An 11638-nucleotide genomic window follows, 5' to 3' on the forward strand; every position below is an offset into this window, starting at 1 on the left:
GAGACTTTGTCTTTTGATGTCTTTATTTATGGACCAAAATTCTCTGTGCCAAACAAATATGTACAATGCCTGCTTAATACAATAATGGGAATAGCAAAATTGTCCATCTGGAACACCAGGAAAAAATGTATCCAGAATCAACAGTCAGTGAATCCCACCTTGATGACGTCAGGAATTCTGTGACTATTGACTAGTGTGACAATTTCAAAATGACAGGACAGATAGGCGACTTCTCGAGAATCTGAGGGATTGGGGGCTTGTTGTGTTCTGTACAGGAGGAATTGCTGGTGTTTATTTTTAAAGTAGCTTATTTTTATGTTGTTGGTTTTTTTTGCTTATTATTTTTTCTTTTATGTGCTCATTTATTTTTTGTTGATATCAATAATCTTATTTATGTTCTGTTGATTACTGGTTATTGATCGGGTAAGTTTACACTACAGTAATAGATTCAAATAAATAAAGGTGCTTGAAACATCAACCTCGCTGTCATGTCACTCTCTCTTGTCTGTCTGTCTCTCTCCATCTCAACAAAGGTGTTCTGAGTAATGATGAATCTGAATATTAACATACAATCTTACCCGTGTGATCTCCACAGTACGCACACCAGCATCTAGCCCTGAAACAGAGAACAGAGAGAGAGAGAGAGAGCAGGAGAGAGAGAGAGAGAGAGAGAGAACAGGAGAGAGAGAGAGAGAGAACAGGAGAGAGAGAGAGAGAGAGAGAGAGAACAGGAGAGAGAGCAGGAGAGAGAGAGAGAGAGAGAGAGCAGGAGAGAGAGAGAGAGAGAGAGAGAGAGAGAGAGAGAGAGAGAACAGGAGAGAGAGAGAGAGAGAGAGAGAGAGAGAGAACAGGAGAGAGAGAGAGAGAGAGAGAGAGAGAGAGAGAGAGAGAGAGCAGGAGAGAGAGCAGGAGAGAGAGAGAGAGCAGGAGAGAGAGAGAGAGAGAGAGAGCAGGAGAGAGAGCAGGAGAGAGAGAGAGAGAGAGAGAGCAGGAGAGAGAGAGACTTACAGTGAGAGATGGATGACCAGATGTATTTAGTAGCGAGACAAAGGTGTGGGATTAAAGTCAGTGTTACAGCATCTTAAGCTTAGCATTGGACCTTATTCTTCATGGAGAAAGAGGCTTGTGATTCCTACTGAATGACGTTTCATCACTATGAAACAACCAGACCAAGCGTTTTTATAATTCCTTACAGCCTCGTATTGCCTACAGTATGCAGTCTCTGTCTGCCATACCAAGTCATGTCAAGGTGAGATGATTTGCACATTCCTTTCTGGGCATTTTAGCACACGTTGGACCAGACACAGATGACCACGTGGCAATAGCACGCAGGTTTTCCTTCCAGCTGTTCTCTTCACCAGCTGATTTCACTTCACATTTTAATTTGTCCTCTTTGGTTGCCGGTATGAATCAGAAGAAACAGCTGTTGTCTCACTGGCTGGAGGAAAACCTGGAGACTCTTGGTGCTCCATGGCACATGGAGGTTGTATATGGACTGTTAATTGACCAACATATTTATTCCATTATCATACTGAGGTCCTAAATAGGCCAATGTGCACTGTGCTGTGCTGCTGAGGAGTGGTGTGCACGGTTATTGCTTGTGTCCAATAGCAATGTGTGTCTCTCTTTGATGACATCATGAGGGTGGAGGTGGAGCTCTACCTGTGTCATTGGGGGAGGCGGTGTTCTCACTACTGTCATTGTGTAGCGTCTGGAGGTCAGGGGTCGGCAAGATGGAGGTCGTGGGTGCAGATGTGACGGGGTGGGGGAGGGGCTGGACCGCAGTGCTGGAACTGTTACTGATCACATGACTCATCTGAGTGGATGAGAGAGACACGAGTGTTTGTATGTGTGTGTGTGTCAGAGAGAGAGAGAGAGAGACAGCGAGAGAGAGAGAGAGAGAGAGAGAGAGAGAGAGAGAGAGAGAGAGCGAGAGAGACAGCGAGAGAGAGAGAGAGAGAGAGAGAGAGAGAGAGAGAGAGAGAGACAGCGAGAGAGAGAGAGAGAGAGAGAGAGAGAGAGAGAGCGAGAGAGACAGCGAGAGAGAGAGAGAGAGAGAGAGAGAGAGAGAGAGAGAGAGAGAGCGAGAGAGACAGCGAGAGAGAGAGAGAGAGAGACAGCGAGAGAGAGAGAGAGAGAGAGAGAGAGAGAGAGAGAGAGAGAGAGAGAGAGAGAGAGACATTCACAAACACAGCATGCTGGATGAGTATGGATGAGTCATGCTGGTGGTCATATTCAGACAAACTGGATTTTAGTCCTGCAGGTGTGGATAAAGGTCTGCAGATGTTTGGAAGATGTTGGAAGATTTATGAAACAGGTTCACATTTCCCAACAGAGCACACGGTTTCCCCCAAACACGAACCCAACCTCACTCGATGTGTTAGTGCTCGTATGAAATGAGATTTGTCTGACAGATTCCTGCAAAAACAGAAGCCACTGTTAGTAAATCAAACTCTAAACTGACAGAAGGCTTCAGATTTCTGCAGCTTTTCAGCAGATGGAGGCTGAAGTACACACACACACATACACACACACACACACACATACACACACACACACACACACACACACACACACACACACACACACACACACACACACACACACACACATACACACACGTGCCCGCGCACACACACTTGGTTAGATGGATGGTATAGAGACACATGCTAATTGCTTACACATGCATGCACCAGCAGCAGCCATTTTTAATGTTACATGGCCACGGCCACACACACACACCTACACACACACACACACACACACCTGGCTTCCCTGGGAGATGCGTCTAGAGGAGATCCAGGATGCGGCCTTGAGCCGGCCCAGTTCCAACAACACTGGGCCCCTGGCACACTACAGGACAGACAGACAGACAGACACACACACACACACACACACACACACATTAGGTGACTACCATTCAACGGTCTGTCTCTCACGGCAGATTGACGCATTAACTACTAAGCACATAACAGTGCGCGCACACACACACACACACACACACACACACAAAACACTGTGGATGTGTCTGTTGTCATGGCGACGCTGCATGGGAGTGTAGAGCACGCCCTCCTATAAAATGAGCCCCGGTCACTGAAGGCTACGTGTGTGTCCAGGTGTGTGCAGCCAGGTTGTGTACACTGTAACACAACCTGGCTTTGCCCCCTTTAGGATTATAAACACTCTGTACTACATAATGTACTCTGTTCTGTACATAGAGCTGTTTACACTCCATAGACCGTTTACTGCTGTAGTAGTACCTGTACACAGTACTGCACAACATGCTGTAGTACTGTGTCCTGGAGTGTGTGTTTGGTGTTTGTATGATTGAAAAATACAAACCAACTAACACAACCAAACACATCTGGTGTCGGTCACAGTTAGCTGCTGGTGTGTGCCGGCTGCTCTCCTCCACACACACACCCACACCCACACACACACCCACACCCACACCCACACACACACACACACACACACCCACACCCACACCCACACCCACAGCTGTTCAGCATTCTGACATAAAACCTGAGAGACAGGTCCTGTCCTGCACCACAGCCAGAGTGGGTCCAGAACGACTGCAGCACCGTGGGACATAACAGAACCCCCCCCCCTCGCCGCCCCCCCCAAAATATAAACAGAACATGTAAGACACTGTCTAGTAGTAGTAGTAGTAGTAGTAGGTAAGACACTATGTAGTAGTAGTAGTAGGTAAGATACTATCTAGTAGTAGTAGTAGTAGATAAGACACTATCTAGTAGTAGTAGTAGTAGTAGTAGAAAAGACACTATCTAGTAGAAGTAGTAGTAGATAAGACACTATCTAGTAGTAGTAGTAGTAGTAGTAGTAGAAAAGACACTATCTAGTAGAAGTAGTAGTAGTAGCAGATAAGACACTATCTAGTAGTAGTAGTAGTAGTAGTAGTAGGTAAGACACTATCTAGTAGTAGTAGTAGTAGGTAAGACACTATCTAGTAGTAGTAGTAGTAGTAGTAGTAGTAGATAAGACACTATCTAGTAGTAGTAGTAGTAGTAGTAGTAGTAGGTAAGACACTATCTAGTAGTAGTAGTAGTAGTAGTAGTAGGTAAGACACTATCTAGTAGTAGTAGTAGTAGTAGATAAGACACTATCTAGTAGTAGTAGTAGTAGTAGTAGTAGTAGTAGGTAAGACACTATCTAGTAGTAGTAGTAGTAGTAGGTAAGACACTATCTAGTAGTAGTAGTAGTAGGTAAGACACTATCTAGTAGTAGTAGTAGTAGTAGTAGTAGTAAAGACACTATCTAGTAGTAGTAGTAGTAGTAGTAGGTAAGACACTATCTAGTAGTAGTAGTAGTAGTAGATAAGACACTATCTAGTAGTAGTAGTAGTAGCAGTAGTAGTAGGTAAGACACTATCTAGTAGTAGTAGTAGTAGTAGGTAAGACACTATCTAGTAGTAGTAGTAGTAGTAGTAGGTAAGACACTATCTAGTAGTAGTAGTAGTAGTAGTAGTAGATAAGACACTATCTAGTAGTAGTAGTAGTAGTAGTAGGTAAGACACTATCTAGTAGTAGTAGTAGTAGTAGTAGTAGTAGTAGATAAGACACTATCTAGTAGTAGTAGTAGTAGTAGGTAGGACACTATCTAGTAGTAGTAGTAGTAGTAGGTAAGACACTATCTAGTAGAAGTAGTAGTAGTAGTAGGTAAGACACTATCGAGCAGTAGTAGTAGTAGTAGGTAAGACACTATCTAGTAGTAGTAGTAGTAGTAGTAGTAGATAAGACACTATCTAGTAGTAGTAGTAGTAGTAGTAGTAGGTAAGACACTATCTAGTAGTAGTAGTAGTAGTAGATAAGACACTATCTAGTAGTAGTAGTAGTAGTAGTAGTAGGTAAGACACTATCTAGTAGTAGTAGTAGTAGTAGGTAAGACACTATCTAGTAGTAGTAGTAGTAGGTAAGACACTATCTAGTAGTAGTAGTAGTAGTAGTAGGTAAGACACTATCTAGTAGTAGTAATAGTAGTAGTAGTAGGTAAGACACTATCTAGTAGTAGTAGTAGTAGTAGGTAAGACACTATCTAGTAGTAGTAGTAGTAGGTAAGATACTATCTAGTAGTAGTAGTAGTAGTAGGTAAGACACTATCTAGTAGTAGTAGTAGTAGTAGATAAGACACTATCTAGTAGTAGTAGTAGTAGTAGTAGTAGTAGGTAAGACACTATCTAGTAGTAGTAGTAGTAGTAGTAGTAGTAGGTAAGACACTATCTAGTAGTAGTAGTAGTAGTAGTAGGTAAGACACTATCTAGTAGTAGTAGTAGTAGTAGTAGTAGATAAGACACTATCTAGTAGTAGTAGTAGTAGTAGGTAAGACACTATCTAGTAGTAGTAGTAGTAGTAGTAGGTAAGACACTATCTAGTAGAAGTAGTAGTAGTAGTAGGTAAGACACTATCGAGCAGTAGTAGTAGTAGTAGTAGGTAAGACACTATCTAGTAGTAGTAGTAGTAGTAGTAGTAGTAGTAGATAAGACACTATCTAGTAGTAGTAGTAGTAGATAAGACACTATATAGTAGTAGTAGTAGTAGTAGTAGTAGTAGGTAAGACACTATCTAGTAGTAGTAGTAGTAGTAGTAGGTAAGACACTATCTAGTAGAAGTAGTAGTAGTAGCAGATAAGACACTATCTAGTAGTAGTAGTAGTAGTAGTAGTAGGTAAGACACTATCTAGTAGTAGTAGTAGTAGGTAAGACACTATCTAGTAGTAGTAGTAGTAGTAGTAGTAGATAAGACACTATCTAGTAGTAGTAGTAGTAGTAGTAGTAGTAGGTAAGACACTATCTAGTAGTAGTAGTAGTAGTAGTAGTAGGTAAGACACTATCTAGTAGTAGTAGTAGTAGTAGATAAGACACTATCTAGTAGTAGTAGTAGTAGTAGTAGTAGTAGTAGGTAAGACACTATCTAGTAGTAGTAGTAGTAGTAGGTAAGACACTATCTAGTAGTAGTAGTAGTAGGTAAGACACTATCTAGTAGTAGTAGTAGTAGTAGTAGTAGTAAAGACACTATCTAGTAGTAGTAGTAGTAGTAGTAGGTAAGACACTATCTAGTAGTAGTAGTAGTAGTAGATAAGACACTATCTAGTAGTAGTAGTAGTAGCAGTAGTAGTAGGTAAGACACTATCTAGTAGTAGTAGTAGTAGTAGGTAAGACACTATCTAGTAGTAGTAGTAGTAGTAGTAGGTAAGACACTATCTAGTAGTAGTAGTAGTAGTAGTAGTAGATAAGACACTATCTAGTAGTAGTAGTAGTAGTAGTAGGTAAGACACTATCTAGTAGTAGTAGTAGTAGTAGTAGTAGTAGTAGATAAGACACTATCTAGTAGTAGTAGTAGTAGTAGGTAGGACACTATCTAGTAGTAGTAGTAGTAGTAGGTAAGACACTATCTAGTAGAAGTAGTAGTAGTAGTAGGTAAGACACTATCGAGCAGTAGTAGTAGTAGTAGGTAAGACACTATCTAGTAGTAGTAGTAGTAGTAGTAGTAGATAAGACACTATCTAGTAGTAGTAGTAGTAGTAGTAGTAGTAGGTAAGACACTATCTAGTAGTAGTAGTAGTAGTAGATAAGACACTATCTAGTAGTAGTAGTAGTAGTAGTAGTAGGTAAGACACTATCTAGTAGTAGTAGTAGTAGTAGGTAAGACACTATCTAGTAGTAGTAGTAGTAGGTAAGACACTATCTAGTAGTAGTAGTAGTAGTAGTAGGTAAGACACTATCTAGTAGTAGTAATAGTAGTAGTAGTAGGTAAGACACTATCTAGTAGTAGTAGTAGTAGTAGGTAAGACACTATCTAGTAGTAGTAGTAGTAGGTAAGATACTATCTAGTAGTAGTAGTAGTAGTAGGTAAGACACTATCTAGTAGTAGTAGTAGTAGTAGATAAGACACTATCTAGTAGTAGTAGTAGTAGTAGTAGTAGGTAAGACACTATCTAGTAGTAGTAGTAGTAGTAGTAGTAGTAGGTAAGACACTATCTAGTAGTAGTAGTAGTAGTAGTAGGTAAGACACTATCTAGTAGTAGTAGTAGTAGTAGTAGTAGATAAGACACTATCTAGTAGTAGTAGTAGTAGTAGGTAAGACACTATCTAGTAGTAGTAGTAGTAGTAGTAGGTAAGACACTATCTAGTAGAAGTAGTAGTAGTAGTAGGTAAGACACTATCGAGCAGTAGTAGTAGTAGTAGTAGGTAAGACACTATCTAGTAGTAGTAGTAGTAGTAGTAGTAGTAGTAGATAAGACACTATCTAGTAGTAGTAGTAGTAGATAAGACACTATATAGTAGTAGTAGTAGTAGTAGTAGTAGTAGGTAAGACACTATCTAGTAGTAGTAGTAGTAGTAGTAGGTAAGACACTATCTAGTAGTAGTAGTAGTAGGTAAGACACTATCTAGTAGTAGTAGTAGTAGTATATCAGACACTAACTAGTAGTAATAGTAGTAGTAGGTAAGACACTATCGAGCAGTAGTAGTAGTAGGTAAGACACTATCGAGCAGTAGCAGTAGTAGTAGTAGTAGGTAAGATACTATCTAGTAGTAGTAGGTAAGACACTATCTAGCAGTAGTAGTAGTAGTAGTAGTAGGTAAGATACTATCTAGTAGTAGTAGTAGTAGTAGGTAAGATACTATCTAGTAGTAGTAGTAGTAGTAGTAGTAGTAGTAGATAAGACACTATCTAGTAGTAGTAGTAGTAGGTAAGATACTATCTAGTAGTAGTAGTAGTAGCAGTAGTAGATAAGACACTATCTAGTAGTAGTAGTAGTAGTAGTAGGTAAGACACTATCTAGTAGTAGTAGTAGTAGTAGGTAAGACACTCTCTAGTAGAAGTAGTAGTAGTAGTAGGTAAGACACTATCGAGCAGTAGTAGTAGTAGTAGTAGGTAAGACACTATCTAGTAGTAGTAGTAGTAGTAGTAGTAGATAAGACACTATCTAGTAGTAGTAGTAGTAGATAAGACACTATATAGTAGTAGTAGTAGTAGTAGTAGTAGGTAAGACACTATCTAGTAGTAGTAGTAGTAGTAGTAGTAGGTAAGACACTATCTAGTAGTAGTAGTAGTAGGTAAGACACTATCTAGTAATAGTAGTAGTAGGTAAGACACTATCGAGCAGTAGTAGTAGTAGTAGTAGGTAAGACACTATCGAGCAGTAGCAGTAGTAGTAGTAGTAGGTAAGATACTATCTAGTAGTAGTAGGTAAGACACTATCTAGCAGTAGTAGTAGTAGTAGTAGTAGGTAAGATACTATCTAGTAGTAGTAGTAGTAGTAGGTAAGATACTATCTAGTAGTAGTAGTAGTAGTAGTAGTAGATAAGACACTATCTAGTAGTAGTAGTAGTAGTAGTAGGTAAGATACTATCTAGTAGTAGTAGTAGTAGTAGTAGGTAAGATACTATCTAGTAGTAGTAGTAGTAGTAGTAGGTAAGATACTATCTAGTAGTAGTAGTAGTAGCAGTAGTAGATAAGACACTATCTAGTAGTAGTAGTAGTAGTAGTAGGTAAGATACTATCTAGTAGTAGTAGTAGTAGCAGTAGTAGATAAGACACTATCTAGTAGTAGTAGTAGTAGTAGTAGTAGTAGTAGTGAGGTGACTGTGCTAACCACTGCGCCGCCTCCACATTGGTTCAGTTCACCGATTGTAACAGTCATCTTCGCCATTTATCAACCTTTCTGAGAGCACAGCGCCACCTTCTGGCCTACAGCAGGCATAGCGAGACTGGAATGCCACAGCAGACCTGACCCGCAGGAGGACTAACTCAACACAACACCGACTGACCCCCCCCCCCCAAAAAAAAGGATGTTTGACTCCAAAATTCTCTGCTGACAGACAGGAGGGAGTAATGAAGTCAGTGAAGTTTTAACTGAAGGAACAGTAAAATATCTGAAGCGCCCCCTGGTGGAGTGCGGCATCACATCTGCATGATGACCGGTGAGCCGACATCGTGTGATCAATCTGCTTCATCCTTCTTAAAGAAACCTTATGAGACGAGACAACGAGAATCTTTACTGCACGCCCACATTAAACAATTATTCTAAGAAATTTACGGAATTTGAAGTCTTTTCAAACCCGACCACACATCCAGAAACATCTTACCGACTCTGCTGCCGATGTGTCAATGAGCAAGACACCTACGCACCGATACAACAGCCGACAGTTGTGTGTTGGACAAGGTGTGTATCTGTTTGAATGTGTAAACGTGTCTGTGCATCTGTGTGTGTTTTTTTTTCTCCCTAATTGTATCCGGCCAATTACCCCACTCTTCTGAGCCGTCCCGGTCTCTGCTCCACCCCCTCTGCTGATCCAGGAGGGCTGCACACTACCACATGCCTCCTCCCATACACGTGGAGTCACCAGCCGCTTCTTTTCACCTGACAGTGAGGAGTTTCACCAGGGGGACGTAGCACGTGGGAGGATCACGCTATTCCCCCCAGTTCCCCCTCCCCCCCCAACTGACCAGAGGAGGCGCTAGTGCAGCAACCAGGACACATACCCACATCCGGCTTCCCACCTGCAGACACGGCCAATTGTGTCTGTAGGGACGCCCGACTAGGACGGAGGTAACACGGGGATTCGAACCGCCGAGCCCCATGTTGGTAGGTAACGGAACAGAGCGCTACGCCACCCGGACGCCTGCCTGCAGGTGTGAGTTTGTGTGCACATTCACATGAATGTTTTAGTGTATTTACGTAAATCCTGTGTGGATGTTAAGTCTGCTGTATGTGCATGTTTTTCTGTGTAATGGTATGTTTATATGCCTGTGTATCTGTGTGTGTGTGTACCTCTATGACAGCACGTGTGTGTGTGTGTGTGTGTGTGTGTGTGTGTGTGTGTGTGTGTGTGCGTGCGTGTGTGTGTGTGACCTTGAGTATGGCGGCCACAGTCTCCTGGGAGGCGTGTCTCATGTTGTCGCCTTTGACGGACAGAATCTGATCTCCCTGCATCAGACGACCATCCAGCTCAGCGGCTCCTCCTCTGACCACATCAGAAATAAACACCCCACTCCCACTCCTACACACACACACACACACACACACACACACACAATTGGACAAAAACAGCTAATTAATGGGCTGTTATTCATCCGTAGAGAGATGATAAATCTTTCTAATGGAGAAATATGGACCTCAGTCACTTTAGTCCACACACCCCAGTCTCAGCCTGTACTGGTCACCCTGGTATTAATCTGAGGGTGTACTGGTCACACTGGTATTAATCTGAGGGTGTACTGGTCACCCTGGTATTAATCTGAGCCTGTACTGGTCACACTGGTATTAATCTGAGGGTGTACTGGTCACCCTGGTATTAATCTGAGGGTGTACTGGTCACACTGGTATTAATCTGAGCCTGTACTGGTCACACTGGTATTAATCTGAGGGTGTACTGGTCACCCTGGTATTAATATGAGGGCGTACTGGTCACACTGGTATTATTATGAGGGTGTACTGGTCACCCTGGTATTAATCTGAGGGTTTACTGGTCACACTGGTATTAATCTGAGGGTGTACTGGTCACCCTGGTATTAATCTGAGGGTGTACTGGTCACCCTGGTATTAATCTGAGGGTGTACTGGTCACACTGGTATTAATCTGAGCCTGCACTGGTCCACTGGTATTAATCTGAGCCTGTACTGGTCACACTGGTATTGAACTGTGTACTGGTCAGAGTGGTATTAATCTGAGGGTGTACTGGCCACAGTGGTATTAATCTGAGCCTGTACTAGTCACACTGGTATTATTATGAGGGTGTACTGGTCACACTGGTATTGATCCTAGTGTGTCACACTGGTATTGAACTGTGTACTGGTCAGAGTGGTATTAATCTGAGGGTGTACTGGCCACACTGGTATTGAATTGAGGGTGTACTGGTCACACTTGTATTGAACTGAGAGTGTACTGGTCACACTGGTATTAATGAGCCTGTACTGGTCACACTGGTATTAATCTGAGGGTGTACTGGTCACACTGGTATTAATCTGAGGGTGTACTGGTCACACTGGTATTGAACTGAGGGTGTACTGGTCACACTGGTATTAATGAGCCTGTACTGGTCACACTGGTATTAATCTGAGGGTGTACTGGTCACACTGGTATTAATCTGAGGGTGTACTGGTCGAATCGCGAAAGGTGTACCTCTTCCCTACAATACTGAGTCCCAGTCCTCTTCCACTCTTTTTCTGTAGTTCCACCTTAAATACGTCCAGGTTCTCCTCATCTCTGTACTGGGCTTCATCTCTTAAAACCGTCAGTCGGACCTTGGCAGGCGTCTGCCGCAGGGCACAGATGGCATCCTCATGAGCAGCGCCACGCAGGTCCACACCGTTCACCTGCACGCCCACACACACAGTAGTAATAATGTAAAGCACCTTGGTCAGGTGGGCCGTCTCTGCCGTGCTGACCGGCTCTGTCTAACGGGGAGAGAGTGTCTGTGTTAACCAGCAAGCGCAGGCGGTTTCCAAATCCGATATCCCTCTTTCCATCCATTTATCTATCCATCTATACACCTGTCTTTCTGTCCGTCTGTCCATCTATCATATTTCTGCCTATGTTGTGTTAGGAGTAATGACTCCATGATGAACCAGTTAAACCAGTTGCACTGCTGTCTCTCTTGCTGCTGGCCCATCTT

The 11638-nt window shown here is 42.3% G+C and overlaps 1 protein-coding gene across 1 annotated transcript in view; it reads right to left on the reverse strand.

Annotated features, from left to right (window-relative positions):
• The window catches only part of patj (PATJ crumbs cell polarity complex component), a 272303-nt gene that overhangs the window by 21528 nt on the left and 239137 nt on the right, over positions 1-11638 (reverse strand). The window contains exons 37-41 of the mRNA XM_056276027.1: positions 11146-11339; positions 9877-10024; positions 2767-2853; positions 1663-1816; positions 579-616 (exon numbers count right to left, since the gene is read on the reverse strand). Of these exons, the coding sequence (XP_056132002.1) occupies positions 579-616; positions 1663-1816; positions 2767-2853; positions 9877-10024; positions 11146-11339 (621 nt within the window). The remainder of the gene's footprint in view (positions 1-578; positions 617-1662; positions 1817-2766; positions 2854-9876; positions 10025-11145; positions 11340-11638) is intronic.

This window comes from Lampris incognitus, chromosome 3 (assembly GCF_029633865.1).
Source record: "Lampris incognitus isolate fLamInc1 chromosome 3, fLamInc1.hap2, whole genome shotgun sequence".
Classification (NCBI taxonomy): Eukaryota; Metazoa; Chordata; class Actinopteri; order Lampriformes; family Lampridae; genus Lampris; species Lampris incognitus.